The sequence below is a fragment of the Zootoca vivipara genome, chromosome 12, assembly GCF_965207765.1.
Source record: "Zootoca vivipara chromosome 12, rZooViv2.hap1.1, whole genome shotgun sequence".
NCBI classification, from domain to species: domain Eukaryota; kingdom Metazoa; phylum Chordata; class Lepidosauria; order Squamata; family Lacertidae; genus Zootoca; species Zootoca vivipara.
In genome coordinates, this window is record NC_142595.1 from 17,188,544 (window position 1) to 17,204,620 (window position 16,077).

A 16,077-nucleotide genomic window follows, 5' to 3' on the forward strand; every position below is an offset into this window, starting at 1 on the left:
GGGAAAGAGAGCCAGTGTGGTGTAGTGGTTAAGAGCGGTAGACTTGTAATCTGGGGAACCGGTTCAGGTCTCTGCTCCTCCACATGCAGCTGCTGGGTGACCTTGGGCTAGGCATACTTCTTTGAAGTCTCTCAGCCCCACTGTGTTTGTTGTGGGGGGAGGAAAGGAGAATATTAGCTGCTTAGAGACTCCTTAGGGTAGTGATAAAGCGGGATATCAGATCCAAACTCTTCTCTCTTCTTCTCCTTGTGATGTTAACTGATATGGTATTACATTGACTAAATAAAATTTAGCCGTACCTTCTGTCATCTTGTGAGACATTTGTTATTTCTCTTTAGTGGCATATTCATGAATAAAAATAGAATTTGGGGTACCGTAATACATTTTCATTTTAATCATTGAAAATCTACCCAGCCCAGATATTTTTTTCATTTGACACTTTCTTTTAGATGTTTTCTGTTTCTTGCAGCAGCTGACTGTGTTTGAATTCAGTGTGCTGGTGCCCATTTTGATTAGGCAGATACGAAGAGATCTTCAGGGTGCATTATATTTGTTTACCATTTCATCTTCATTCCTTTTCAATGGGATAAAACCAAACCGTTCTGATTTATTCAAGTTGATTAGATACCCAGGTACTTTGCTAGGATCTTTTGAGATTTTTTATCAGTACCCTAAAAAGATTTCCTGGCTTTCTATACACCGTCAGCCCAGAGACATCTGACAGGCCTTTTTTGGTAATAAAATGCTGGACCATTGATCTGACCCAGCATGGCTCATCTTGTGATGCTGATTGCATCATTATGGATGCAACAGGGGGGGAAGTGTAGTTTATTCAGGTAGTGTATAGTATTGCATAAGCAATGAAGAACTCCTCAGTGTACTTTCTAGGAGCATTTTGTTTAGGACAAAACAGGGAAGGGCCATAGCTCAGTGGTAAAAGCATCTGTTTTCTCTGCAGAAGGCCCCACTTTAAATCCCCGGCATCTCCGGGTAGGGCAGACAGAGAGCCCTCTACCTGAACCCTGGAGGACCACCGACAGTCACTGCAGACAATACAGGGCCAGATGAACCAATGGCTAAGGCAGCTTCCTACGTTACGTTACGGTACAGTCGCCGTACCTTGGAAGTCAAACGGAATCCATTCCAGAAGTCCGTTCGACTACCAAAACATTCGAAAGCCAAAGCACAGCTGCAAGATTGGCTGCAGGAAGCTCTTGCAGCCATTCGGAAGCTCTGTCGGAAATTCGGCTTTCAAAAATAGTTCGCATACCGGAACAGTCACTTCCGGGCCTGCGACATTCGAGAGCCAAAACGTTCGGGAACTAAGCTGTTTGACTTCCAAGGTACGACTGTGTTCCAGATCTTCTTTTTTTCTTCTTCTTCTAGATGATCCATTACCTCACACATTACGCTGACAAGATTGAGTCCGTCCATTTTTCGGACCAGTTTTCCGGTCCAAAACTTATGCAAGAGTAAGTATGACACAATAGATAGCGTGCCTTCAGATTAATGTTGCACTGAACTTTGTAAAGGTGGTTGGGGAGGGGAGAAGGGGAGAGAAAACTACCACCGTAGACAAACTCCTTTATTATCCAGAGAGCAGAGAAGGGTGCCCATATAGCGCTGGTCCTCTGGTCATGATAGCCATGAGTTGGGGATTCCAAACTGGCCTGGTCACATAATTTATTTAGTTTACAGCAGGCTTTGCCTTTGGCTTCTCTTCACCACCAGAGGCCAGTTCTACAGTATGTGAAGTGGGAGTGCTTAAAAAATAGGCAGTCGGTAAGAAAGCACTATTTCTTTAGAGCAGCTGTATGATCCAGCTGAGGCACCCCCAAACTCGGCCCTTTGGATGTTTTGGTACTCCTGCTCCCATCATCCCTGACCACTGGTCCTGTTAGCTAGGGATGATGGGAGTTGTAGTCCCAAAACATCTGGAGGGCCGAGTTTGGGGGTGCCTGATCCAGCTGTTGGCTAATCCACAGCTGCTTGAAGAAGGATACGCAGAAGGAATTATAGGCTGTGCCCCAGTTACTGCCCATAGACCATCATGCTTCCCACAGCACTCTGCAAAGTGGTCTGTTTTGCAGCAATTCAGAGTTAAGGATCTGTCCTCCGTGGAAGGAGCAGATTCCCATGACAGATTCTCCACTGCTGGTAAAGGACACCGGGATGCAATTGGGCTTCTCCCTGTAGGATGTTTTCTCTTGAGTGCCTTAACACTTTGCAGTGGAGGCAAGGGAGACTATTGTCTAATCAGATTTTTTTCTCACCAGTGTTTCTGGTGGGGTTTATTGTGGGAAATGTGTTCACAAACGCCCTGCAAGGAAGTAGTGGTTGTTTAATTTATTTGTCGCTTTTTTCCACCACAAAGCGACTTACAAAGGGCACTAAAAAAATCTCTTTGCGGGAAATTGCTGCGATAGCTTAAAGTCTTCCAGACTTGGCCCATAATGAAGGATGCATGTAAACACACCCAAAACAGGAGCCCATCGTGTGTTCGCTTATGGTGATTTTAGTTACTGCCATGTTTCCTTTGTTTGTTACATTTTGTAATATCCTTCCACAAATGCTTTTTTTGTTGTTGTTGTTCTCTGCTAGGGAAGGTCAGCCTTTGAAACTGCCTGAAACTAAAAAGACACTATTGTTTACTTTTAATGGTAAGCAGCCATGCCTGTTTTCAAACTACTTTTCTTGAGGATGTAAAATGTTACAATTGGGAGCACATTTCACAGTAAAAATATAACTTGTAATGTCTTGTAGGTAAGAGTTTATTTGTTTTCAGTAGTAGTCCCCCCCCCCCGGGCCCCCATTGTTATAAGAGGGAGGTCACAATAGGGCAGCGTCCCAGAATCACAGTCACAACTTTGTTCTTGCATACCAATGCAGGTGAAGCAGGAAAGATAATGGGGGGTCCAAGAAAATCTTTTGGCAGGAGCATTTCTAAATACTGGAAAAATCTATAGTTGTCAATGAATTGTCAGGAAAATCAGCTGTGTGCAAAGGCTATGACAATCAACAATTCTAGAAGTATGGGTGAGTTGGAATGATGCAGTCGAAATATTTTTTAAAAAGTCCAGTAGTACCTTAGGGACCAACTAAGTTTGTTCTGGGCTTTTGTGTGCATGCACACTTCCTCAGATACTTCTTCAGATTTTCATGCACAATGGAGCACAATGGGCAATTTTTTTTAAAAAATTATATCGCCTGCGTCAGACCAACACAGCTACCTACCTGAATTTGGAATGATGCAGTAATTCTTTTTAAGAGACAGTGTTTAAAGCAGGGATCGTAATCTCTGCCTTGTTGGATTACACTCCCATCAGCCGATGGTCAGGGAAGACATGACAGCTTAGAGGGTCACAGATTAGCCACCCCGATTTAAAAAAACCATATGCTTTTTGCTTTAGAACTACCTTTTCCCTTGATAAACTATTCCGTAATAAACTACGGTAATTTATTTTATTTTTATTTTTTTAAATTTTAAAATTCATCTTTATTAAGTTTCAAAAAGCATAACAAGTTAAAATCATAAAATCATACACAATCATACAATCATACACTTATTCCCAATCAAAGAAAAACAAACAGAAAAAGAAAAAAGAAAAAAATAAAGAAAAAGGATAAAAGAGTTACCTTCCGAGTCATTTCCCACCGCTTGTCTTCTAAATATATTTTAAAAATTGCGTTCCTTCATTTATCATGTCTATCTTAATTTCGATTAATTTTGTTTTATCACACTAACATTTTCCAGATTCTAATTTTCCTCATGACTATCTAATTTAAACAGATCATCAACTCTGTTTTAACACCATTTCTTTTAAAATATTCCTCTACCACTCCCCATTCCAATTTAGATTTCTGCTTAGAAGTATTCCGAATTGCTGCCGTCATTCTTTCTAGATTCATAAATTCATTCAGTTTTAATTGCCATTCTTGGATTGTGGGTAGATCTTCCTTCCTCCATTTCCTAGCTATCACTAGTCTCGCTGCCACGCTCGCATACAAAAAAATATTTCTTTTGTTCTCAGGAATATTTTCTGGGATAATGCTCAATAATAAATACTCTGGTTTTTTTCTAAAAGTCAACCTCAACATTTTTTTCATTTCTTCATAGATTTCGTCCCACCATTTATATATTTTTCCACAGGCCCACCAACAATGAAAAAAATTTCCTCCTTTCTCGCCGCATTTCCAACAATTATCTAAATCATTCCTATATATTTTGGCCAATTTACTGGGAGTCAAATGCCATCTATAAATGAGTTTTAAGATATTTTCTTTTATATTCATACTAGCCGTGAATCGCATTGAAACCTTCCATATACTCTCCCATTGTGCTGCATAGATCGGCCTCCCTAAATCTTGTGCCCACTTTATCATTACCTCCTTAACTACTTCATCTTTTAATTCCCATTCTAACAAGAATTTATATATTTTTGATAATGGCTTTTCCTTATTTTCTATTAATAATTCTTGTAATTTTGACTTTCCAATAGTAAATCCTATTTTTTTATGTTCCTGAAAAAGGCTTTGAATCTGTACGTACTGCAACCAACTGTTGCAGTACTGCTTGATCTCTTCATATGGTTTTAGTTTCCATTGTCCCTCTTCACTCACCAAAACCTCTTGGTACGTCAACCATCTTCCTTTTTTCCACCTTCTCCCTAGGGCTGTCATCTCGAAGGGCGAGGCCCACCATGGTATCTTCGGTTCCATTAGATTTTTAAATTCTTTCCAAATCTTAAATATTGATTTTTTGATCACATGATTACTAAATTGTTTATTTTTCCCTTTCTCTATTTCTAATAAATATGTATGCCATCCCCCAACATTTCTAAATCCTTCCACCTCTAGTAACTCTTCATCTTCTAATATTAACCAATCTTTAAGCCAGCACATACACGATGATGCATAATAGAGTCTCAAATCTGGTACCCCCCACCCCCCTCTACTTTTAACATCCGTAAGTAATCTGTACTGGATCCTTGGTTTCTTGTCCAACCATATAAATTTACTTAAATCTCTCCTCCATTCTTCAAAAATCTTTCTCTCCCCCAATATAGGCAACATTTGAAATAAAAATAAAATTTTTGGTAAAATTGCCATCTTTATTGTTGCTATCCTACCTGAGAGAGAGAGATTTAAGCCCCTCCATCTCTCCATATCTTTCTTTATTTCCCTCCATAATTTTCCATAATTATTTTCATATAAATCTATATTATTAATACTAATTATGATACCCAAATATTTAAATTTATTCACAATTTCCCAATTTGAAATTTGTTGCAATTTGCTTTTGTCCAATTGTCCCACATTTTTCAACATCATTTTTGTCTTTTTTTCATTAATTTTTAATCCTGATATTTCTTCAAAAGAATTTAATATCTCCTCTAATTTTTTGATTGAAATCTCTGGCTCTTCTAACATTACAATCATATCGTCCGCAAAAGCTTTTATCTTCAAATTTTTATCTTTCACTCTGATTCCTTCAATTTCCTCCTCCTTCTTAATATCCACTATTAAAAATTCTATTGATATTATAAATAACAACGGGGATAGAGGGCAGCCCTGTCTTGTTCCCCTCTTTATTGCGAAATCCTCTAATACCTCTCCATTCAGTATTAACTTAGCCGTTTGATTATTATATATTGAATTAATTCCTCTCATAAATTTATCATCTATTCCAATTTCTTTTAATGATCTTTTCATAAATTTCCAAGATAGAGAGTCAAAGGCTTTTTCTATATCTAAAAAGACAAAGGCTGCCCTCTTCCCCGGAGACCAATCCAAATATTCCAATAGATCCAGTACCACTCTCACATTTTTTGCCAATTTTCTTCCCGGTAAAAATCCTTGTTGGTCTTGCCCTATAATCCTAATTAATATTTTTTTCAATCTAGCCGCTAAGATGTCCGTAAATATTTTATAATCAACATTAAGTAACGAAATTGGCCTAAAGTCCCCTACCTGTCTTTCCTCTTGCTCTCCCTTCGGTATTAATACTATATAACCTTCTTCCCATGTCTTGGGTATGGTTCCCTTCTCTAAGATATCATTCATCACTTTTTGTAAAATTTCTCCTAATTCTTCTCTAAATACTTTATAATGTCTGCTCGACAAGCCATCCGTTCCGGGTGACTTCCCCAATTTTAATTTATTTATGGCTTCATATATCTCTTGTTTTGACACTGATTTATTTAACATTTCTCTCTCCTCTTCTAATATTTTATCTTTCCTCCTTTTTGAAAAATATTCCTCTAATTTCCCCTTATCTAGTTTCTTTTCCTCATATAGGTTCTTATAAAAATGATTAAAACATTTCTGTATTTCCTCTTGCCTTCTCAATTTTTTCCCTTTATAATTTATTTCCGTAATTAATCTCTCTTTTTGATTTTCCCTTAATTTCCATGCTAATAATTTTCCTACTTTATCTCCCCATTCGAATGTTTTTTGTTTAAGCCATCTTATTTTATTCTCAATTTCTTGTCCGACCAATATAGATAATTCTTTTTGTAATACCTTCACTCTCATTTTCAAATCCTCATTTTTTGGACTATCTATCATTTTTTGGACTAAACTACGGTAATTTAATGAGCTAATTAGTGAAGTGCCTATTAAAACTTCTGTCCCAAAAGTGGAGTTGGAACACTTCTGTTCCAACTGTTGTTTCTCAATGCTTTTCCTTTTCTTCAATACCTTTATAAGCTAAGGAAAAGTGTACTTTTGCTTTTTCTAGTGCCTGGATCAGGCAACACCTCCCCAAAAGATATGGAAGCTCTGCTGCCGCTGATGAACATGGTTATTTATTCCATTGACAAAGCAAAAAAATTCCGTCTGAACAGAGAGGTAAGTCACTTGCTAATCGATGTGTATGGCTCTTGTCAAATACATTTTACAAAATCCTTGATAATTCCATTACTGCTGCTCTTCCCCACAGATACATACCTGAGAGAGTCCTCTCGGCTGACTAGCATTAGTTGCAACAGGACATGATATAGCTGAGAAGGGATATAGCAGTCATTTAGATTGGGGAGTGGGGAATGGATTCAGTCAGTGGACTGGATCCTGACCTCCCCTAAACATTGTGGCCCACTTTGACCAGTGGGTGCAGCTGCCACAATTATGGCTAGCGACACAGTTATATTTCAAGCCTTGCAGGCAAAGGAAGTGGGATTTGCAGCAGCAGCTGCTGGTCAGACCAGGCAGGCAAAGATAGTGTTTCTCTGCATGGCTTGCTGTAAGTGCCAATCAGCTGTTTGGTGCTCATAGCAGGCGCTGCTTTGCTCAGGGATCAGCTGTACTACAGAGTTCCCAGTTGGGAGCTTGGTTGTGTTTCCAATTTCAGCAGGGTTTATTATCGGCACCAATCAGCTGATAGTTTGTGCTGATCAGCTAAAAACTTTACTGATTTTTCTTTTGCAGCCAAATATACATAAGAGCAGGTGTGGGGCAGGTGAGTGTCGGTTGTGGAAAACAACCTCACAGCCCAATTAGGCCCTGTTGGATCTGATTTGGCCTGCAGGCTACCTTTAGATGTTCAGGGTTCAGGTAACGTCAAGCTGGTCCTGAATGGGGTAACTGTGCCCCTGAAGGATCAGGTGCACAGCCTGGGAGTCATTTTGGACTCACAGCTGTCCATGGAGGCGCAGGTCAATTCTGTGTCCAGGGCAGCTGTTTATCAGCTCCATCTGGTACGCAGGCTGAGACCCTACCTGCCCGTGGACTGTCTCGCCAGAGTGGTGCATGCTCTAGTTATCTCTCATTTGGACTACTGCAATGCGCTCTATGTGGGGCTACCTTTGAAGGTGACCCAGAAACTACAACTAACCCAGAATGCGGCAGCTAGACTGGTGACTGGGAGCGGCCGCCGAGACCACATAACACCGGTCCCGAAAGACCTACATTGGCTCCCAGTACGTTTCCGAGCACAATTCAAAGTGTTGGCGCTGACATTTAATGCCCTAAACGGCCTCGGTCCAGTATACCTGAAGGAGCGTCTCCACCCCCATCGTTCTGCCCGGACACTGAGGTCCAGCGCCGAGGGCCTTCTGGCGGTTCCCTCGCTACGAGAAGCCAAGTTACAGGGAACCAGGCAGAAGGCCTTCTCGGTAGTGGCACCCACCCTGTGGAATGCCCTCCCACCAGAGGTCAAAGAGAACAACAATTACCAGACCTTTAGAAGGCATCTCAAGGCAGCCCTGTTTAGGGAAGCTTTTAATGTTTGATGGATTTCTGTATTTTAATATTTTGTTGGAAGCCGCCCAGAGTGGCTGGGGGAGCCCGGGCAGATGGGCGGGGTATAAATAATAAATTATTGTTATTATTATTATTTGCGGTGGGGCGGCATTAATTTGTGCCCCAAAACTGTTTCCAATTCCCATACTTAAACCAGAAAGATATTTTTTATTATTATTATTATTTATTATTTATCTGTAAATGTTAAACCAGCACATTGGAAGAACGCAGAAAACCTGTTTCGGTGCTGGATAATTGTTGTACGGTACTCTTTTTAGAAAGGGGAGAGCAACTACACTGTACCTGCCGACACTCTCAAAAGAGTCATCAAGGGCAGCTCGCGTAAACGTGTCGGAGTAGTGTGGTGTAATATTGTAATCCAGCCAGTTTTGACCAGTTCGGGACTAAGTTTTGTCAGATACGAGCACCGAGAGATTTTTATCTCCCGTGCTGAGCTCATTGCAACACTCCCTGATGCACTAAAGGTTTGCTCATACTGTGACTTGTTTGTGTCTCTCCCTTGCTTCGGGGCAAAGGGCAAACAAAAAGCAGATAAGAACAGGGCACGTGTAGAAGAGAACTTTCTGAAACTGACTCATGTGCAAAGACAAGAGGCTGCTCAGTCCCGCCGGGAGGAGAAGAAGCGGGCCGAGAAAGAGAGAATCATGAATGAGGAAGATCCAGAGAAGCAGCGCCGCTTGGAGGTAAAAATGAGCTTCAGATGCAAGCCTCGTTGTACTATTGCAGGGTTTCCCAAACTTGGGTCTCCAGCTGTTGTTGGACTACAAATCCCATCATCCCTAGCTAGCAAGACCAGTGGTCAGGGATTATGGGAATTGTAGTCCAAAAAACAGCTGACGGTCCAAGTTTGGGAAACCCTGTACTTTAGCATACTGGAAAATCAAGCTCTTGCTAAAGATGCTTGCTGGAGCTCGTGACATTAAGAGCACACCCTTTCTGAGATCTCTGGTGTGTTTAAAATGAGCATTATAAGTTTGGAACACTCAATTACTGTAAAATTCAGTGGTGACCCATGTGCCATCATCTCCCCACTTCTGCTTGTCTAGTTTATACGTGGTAATGGGAAGAATGCATCACTTTCTGCTTCTGTTTGCATGCAGAAATAGCAGATGAGGTGGATATACAATGGAGATTAATCCTTGGAAAGCGATCCATAGAGAGAAGCTTTTTAAGCGAGTCACTCTCAAAGTAATAGTTGTGCTCCCCATGAAACTGTTTAGAAAGCTTCCATAGCTGCTGCTATAGCCATCTGTGTACATCTTGCCTTTTACATTAAGTTTGTAGGCATCCTGCTTTTCCTCCAGATTGAGCTGAGCTTGGGTGTCTGCCCCAATATCCCAGAATGAAAGATGTCAGCTTTTTCAGGCACTCTTGGGGGTTTAGATGGTCACTTGATATCGTTGACCCTCTGATCTAGATGTTTTTCAAAATTGTTCTGCTGTTTTCTCCTCTGTTGGCCCATTAGGTTCCTATGTGGGGTCTTAGCATTCCACCTATGCTTCCTCATTCTGGCCCCTTAGAATGTTTTAAAGCTCTAAGCGCTGTATCCTTAAGATCTCTCCAGACAGAGCTTTGTATTTTTCAGAACAATGTGGTTGTATGATCCCCCAATACAGGTTTGGCCTTCCAAGTAGCTCAACGGGTACTAGTGCCTTGCTCCCCCCCCCCCCCGGTGACTTTCCAAACCCCTGGAAGAAACATCAATATCCAACAAAGCCTTGTGGCTTGCACAAAACCTGTATGTTAGCAGGGACTTGTTTTCTCCTTAAAAAAAAAGAACTTATTTATCATTTTCATTTTTACAAAATTTGCACATTGACATTTTACCAAAATACAAACCATACATTCGTCATTGACTTCCCTTCCCCTCTTGCATGGTTCGTTTTATTAACCCTTTACCGCTGCATATTCTAATTATTCCATATTCTCTTTCAGCTTTATTTCAATATATTTTTATACTGTTGTTCCTTTTTGTCCTTTCTTGGCAACTCTTACCTAGATGGCTTTGAGTCCTTTGCTCTGGCTTATGCCCCAGCAATGCCGAATGGTAATTTCAGTCAATTTTATTAGGGGGTGCAGCAGCTTTAGTAGTCCTTTGAGAGAGAACCCCCTTAGTAAAGTTTTGTAGGGCCTCCGATTGCACAGTCACAAGACATTACGTATAAAGATAGAAATATTTGCCTTGGCCAAGGCGGCCTTTTGGGTGAATTATTCTGCAGAGACCTCCAGCAGTAGAAATTGGTAACTTACCAGGATTGGCTTAGGAGGTAGAAATTTCCTCTGTTGGATGTCCTCCTGCCTGTGAAGAAAGGGAAGGAAAATCTTACCAGGTACATTTCTGTTCTTGTATAAAGGAGAGCATTGTGCCCGGTTCCTGCCAATGTCATACCAGTCAGTTCTCTGTTCGGGTTTTGTGGTAGGTTGGGCTACTTGGGACTCTTGCATGTCCAGCTGTAGAGTGGATTACCTGGCCATATTTTCTTAGTGATTGATTATTGCGGTATTTTGGCTTCCAGCCAGCCTGGGTATTCAGTGGGAAGTTCCACCACCTTAGAAAGTCTTATCATTTTGCTGTCCTGCCTTATAAGAACAGAAATTCACTAGGCAACAGTTTATTTCCCCACCCCACAGCAAGATGTGGGAGAGAGGTTTGGATCACCCACAACAACCGAGTCACACGCGGTTGCATTTGTGGCACAACAAAGTGATTATCTGGAAAAACCGTTGGCCTATACTCCCAACTTTATTTCCTTGATGACTTTGATTTTGTGCTTTTGTTTTTACTAACGGAAAGCACACATGGACTCACACAGTTTGTCACTTTTCCAACAGGAGGCTGCTTTGCGGCGTGAGCAGAAGAAACTTGAGAAGAAGCAAATGAAAATGAAGCAAATCAAAGTTAAAGCAATGTGAAGGAACAAAGCTGCGAGAAACCTCTTTCTTGGTGCCAACCCTAGAATTGCAATTTGCTTCCTACAATGAACTAATGATATTCCTGACCTTAATCATTGCCCATTAAGAACCACTTCTGACACTAGCCTTTGTTGCTCATGGGATTATGTTCAAAGCGTTTCTGTGAAGTGTGTACATGTGGTAAGGTTTGTTAGAACCCCAAGGAGCTTTTCCTGGGTGAATCGCAGGATTTTTCCTGGAAATGTTGTGTGGGTCATCAGTTCTGATTTAACTTCTACATGTGCCTGTGTGCACTGCTGGGTTGCTTCAAAAAGCGATCCCATAAACACCAAAGTTAACATTTCAGTCGGCAGCAAGCGAGGTGCTCTTTGCATTGGCACGCCCAGCAGGTAGGATACAGTCCTGAAGCCCACTTCAGTCCCCCTTGGTGTGTGGGACTGGACTGCTAATAAATATTTTCAGGGTTGCAGACGTTGTTCTGGTTTTATGTACATGCAGATGTGTATATAGAGAGCTTTGCAATCGTCTTCCATGTTGTTGGATTGTTCATTTGACCCTACTTGCTTTGGTATTAGAGAAAATTGCAATATTTCTTGGAATTCTTTGACTCCTTGTTTCTTTAAAAGTATATATATTGGAAGCTTCCTAGAATGTGCCAGAAATGCATATGCACTTTGATACTATTTTTGGGAATGGGGCAAAATAGACTTAGAATGGCTAAAATTAAAGAACAACAACCAACCTCCACGATGGCGGGGTGGAGGTGGAACACCACTCCTGTAATTGGCGCAACCAGCACAGTTAGATATCAAGTGATTAAGCACAAAACACACATGCTTTCAACAATTCAAGTTTTAAAAACCAATTGTAGCGTATGAGAGAAGGGGAGATTTCTTTCTTTCACAGCTCTTGTAATAGGAAGGTGCTAAATGGGTATTATTTAAAGACTTGCAGTTTTTCAAATCATTAATCTGGAATTATTCCGGGGGGGGGGGGGGGGAGCTGCTGAGCGTAGTTTGGGGCAAGCATATTGGAAATCAATCTGTGCACTACATATTGAAAAGCCTGCGTGCAGATAAGCATTGCTGTCCAAGCTTCATAGGATCTGGGCCTGAAGATTTGTGCATGCTGTTGTTGCTTTGTAAGTGGGCAATTCGGAAATGACAGGTGCAAAAGAATTTGCCCAGTGATAGATATTTGATTTTTCTAAATATATAGATATATAGATATGTATCTGGTTTAAAACAATGTGCACCCTATCTGTTAAATTGCACAGAAATTGGGGAGGCATAACAGTTGGTGAGCCCTCTGTTGCTGCATAAAGTTCTCCGTGGAATCAAACATAGTTCCTCAACCTCATGCATCGGCCTGTTACTGAAAGCCATCCCGACGCAGCAAGCTAGTGTGTATCTGGTATCTGCACATGGATTCGCTGTGCCCATTTCCCCATGTGGATGGTGCTTGCTGGTTCTGGCTGAGTTCACATGTTGGGTTCCTTTCCTTCTCTAGACAGATGCCTATGTGAGTTTGGTTTAGCAGTTTTCCCCCCCTGGATTTCATGTGTTCTAATTGTGTCTCACCTTCCCTGGTATTTCTTCTTTTTCTGTTTCTGTGGCCACTGGCTATATAACAGTTTGACAAGGAGCTAGGGACTAAAATAACTGTGCAATTATTTCCCCAGCAAGGTAGAATATTTTTTATTTTATTTTTAAGAGGAGTGTACCTTTTGTTTCTGTTAAAGGTTATTTACTGAGGAGTTGGTGTATGCTGGTGAAACTGGGAACTGGAGTTTCTCAACACTTTGCAGTCTTGTGGAATTGCTGCATTTTATAAATGCTTGACTAGCTGGCATTTAATCATTTGTAACGGATACACTTTCTGCGGTGGGTTTAATGGGAAGGAACTTGTTTCTTAATGTATTTTCTTGATGATGCTTTTACCTGCAAATATCTCTGATGCAATAACATTGAGCTGCTCCTTTAAACAGGCATGTGCTAAAATACATTTGTCAGAGCATGGAAATGCACAGGTTCTTTCTGAATGCAAAAACAAAAAAAAACCCTGCAACCTGAAAAAAGGCATTTGAATTTAGTAATTTTTATAACTACCACTTATAGTACTTTACAGCAGAAATGGCAATCCTATGTGGGATTCAAACTATTTTGTCACTAGATGTAGAAAGTAAAATTGAATAAAGTATTGTTTCACAGAGGTCCTCTTTTAAAGGAAGTTTTTAAGCGGCTTGCTTTGGGTTCCGGAATGAAGGGGGCGTATTATTGAATTCACATAAAATGGGGCAGTGGATGCAGAGTGTGTGTGTGTGTGAACGTGAACTACATAAGAAAAAAGAAAAGGCAAAAATTTAAACGCAGTTCCAACTCCTTTTTTTGAGTGGAGAGGCTGTATTATTTTTTGTCCATTTCATTCCAGAGTTTGTTCCTAGATTTCCCTTCCTCTTTGAAGAAGGGCCTTGTATTGCAGTGAGGAGGCCAGCAAATTTGGGAGAGCAGGAGTAAAGCTGGCAGGTGTATGTACAGTGGTGCCTCGCTAGACGAATGCCCTGTTAGACGATTTTTTCGCTATACGAATAGGTTTTGTGATCGGAGGTTGCCTCGCAAGACGACAAGGTTTTCTATGGCAAGCTACAGAAAGCTAATTTCCATCAGCATCTTGGAAGAGCAGGAAAACTAATCTAATACAGGGGTGGGGTTGTGATAGAACTTCAGAATGTTAACCTACATTTTGTGGGGACATGCTGACAAATAGTGCTCTGCCAAACTTAATTTTGCCACTCGTCATAATGCTTAGATGATGATTGGCTTCCAGTTTGTCATCTACTATCCTACTGTACTGGTACAGTTAGGGGCCTCTTGGACATATTTGTCAATGTGTGTTCCAGGTACTGTATGAGTGTCCCATGCCCCTTCAAGCCTTAAATCCAGGTGAAGCTTGCGGTTTCCCAAGCTAGCATGAGTGAGCTGTGGGATGGGAACTGCCCCCTTTCTTTGAGGCCCAAGCAAGCTCTTCTCGGGCTTTTGCCTTCTCTGAAATCAATAGTGATTCTTGCACCAAACACAGAATATGCCACAATGCCTGGGAAGAGTTTTGCTGCGAATGTTTGTAAGAATCACACACACAAACTCGCTTCATCGGGTGCAACACTCGCCCCCCCCCCAGCATTGCTTGAGAAAGGTTCAGTCCACCATATTGATTCAAAATGGTATCCAGTTGTTCTCAAACATAGACAAATACTTACTTCCTGATCATTGCAGCCATCATACAGAATTTAGTCACGGTATATTAAGAGGGGACCAAATACGTCGCAAACAAGCAACTTTCCAAAATTCATACTGAAGCAAAGAAGGGTGGGGTGAAATGAAAATGTCGAGTTTCTGCTAGCCACTGGGTTGTAAGAAAGGAACCATAGTTCTCATTGGCCTCCAATCCTCTTTTTCGAAGACTCCTGCTGCTGTGTTGTGGACAAACTGCCTTCATCCTTTGGAATATGTGGCTGCGATCCAGTCATGGGTACATAAGATGGCTGTTTGGTGAGTGGTGAGCTAAGTACTGGCACCCTCCTTTTTCTCTTGCTCCACAGTGTTTATGTCCAAGTAAATGCTTGTTCTTTTAACGTTCAGTCTATCCCAAATGGGCAAGAATTGCCATTTTGGCTTCCCAGCTGTTTTTAGTTACATTTCCAAGTTTCTGGGTAGGTATCTTTAGTCATCCTTGGAGTCACAGAAGGGACCACAAGGGTCAGCTAGTCCAACTCCCTGCAATGCAAGAATCTTGCTTGCCCAATGTGGGGCTCAAACCCACGACCCTGAGACCGAGAGTCCCATCCTCTACTGACTGAGCTATCCCAGCAAGTTGAGGATGATAGTAAGCTTAAAGAGCCATATGTGGCACCAAAGAAAAACACAGCCCCGAGGTAAGTAGCTCCTTGTGTCCTTGTTTTTCTTTTAGACATCTTAATTGCGAGTTTTGAATCTCTAACTCCAGACCAATTCATATTGAATCTGGATGCAAAAAAACTGGGTACATCATGCTGCCCAATTGATGGGCAAATATGACCTCTCAGAGACAGAGATCAAAGGACTTCCCTTATATTCCCAGAAAAATATTTTTAAACGAACCATAAGGGCAGCGGTAATTAAAAACAACCTAAACTATGTACACATCCACATGCGCCCCATTATATTTTAAACTTAGAGAGGCCCATGAACAAACACCTTATTTCAAAGAACTGACTTTTGAACAACTTTGGAAAGCTTTTACAGAGTTACGACTAAATACAACAAACTTATAGAGATGGGAGACACAGAGGCATACCAACAAACAAACATGTTTGCATAAGAAGAGGACCTTATGCATTATATCTTGCGCTGCCCCTTATATAATGAAGTAAGAGAATGATTTTTAGCACCTATAATGACAAGGTCCCCTGGCCAGAACCCCTCTGACATGATTTTATATCTCATCGCAGACATAGATAAGTATGTGACCTGGCGTATAGCACTCTTTGCAACTGCCGCTAGGAAAATTAGGGCAAATTATACAGCCAAGATAGCCACCAACTGTAAAGGAGATGAATTTATTTGACCCTACCTACATCAAGCTGTGACCCAGGTGGCGCTGTGGTTTAAACCACAGAGTCTAGGCGGGCTTGCTGATCAGAAGGTCGGCGGTTCGAATCCTTGCAACGGGGTGAGCTCCCATTGCTCGGTCCCAGCTCCTGCCCACCTAGCAGTTCGGAAGGACATCAAAGGGCAAGTAGATACGGGAAGGTAAACGGCGTTTCCGTGCACTGCTCTGGTTCGCCAGAAGCAGCTTTGTCATGCTGGCCACATGACCCGGAGGCTGTCTGCGGACAAACGCCGGCTCCCTCGGCCTATAGAGCGAGAT

At 41.4% G+C, this 16,077-nt stretch overlaps 1 protein-coding gene and 1 long non-coding RNA gene across 2 annotated transcripts in view; one reads left to right on the top strand and one right to left on the bottom strand.

Moving 5' to 3' along the window:
• Positions 1-13,384, top strand: part of CCDC47 (coiled-coil domain containing 47) — a 30,637-nt gene extending 17,253 nt beyond the window's left edge. The window contains exons 9-13 of the mRNA XM_035134289.3: positions 1,387-1,472; positions 2,602-2,660; positions 6,740-6,849; positions 8,775-8,942; positions 11,092-13,384. Of these exons, the coding sequence (XP_034990180.1) occupies positions 1,387-1,472; positions 2,602-2,660; positions 6,740-6,849; positions 8,775-8,942; positions 11,092-11,172 (504 nt within the window). The 3' untranslated portion in view covers positions 11,173-13,384. The remainder of the gene's footprint in view (positions 1-1,386; positions 1,473-2,601; positions 2,661-6,739; positions 6,850-8,774; positions 8,943-11,091) is intronic.
• Positions 2,332-10,738, bottom strand: LOC148683805 (uncharacterized). Its single transcript, XR_015946646.1, has 3 exons — positions 10,649-10,738; positions 10,510-10,558; positions 2,332-2,630 (listed from the first exon to the last, which is right to left on the bottom strand). It is a non-coding gene; the product is annotated as an uncharacterized LOC148683805 (long non-coding RNA).
• Positions 13,385-16,077: the final 2,693 nt, after the last annotated feature.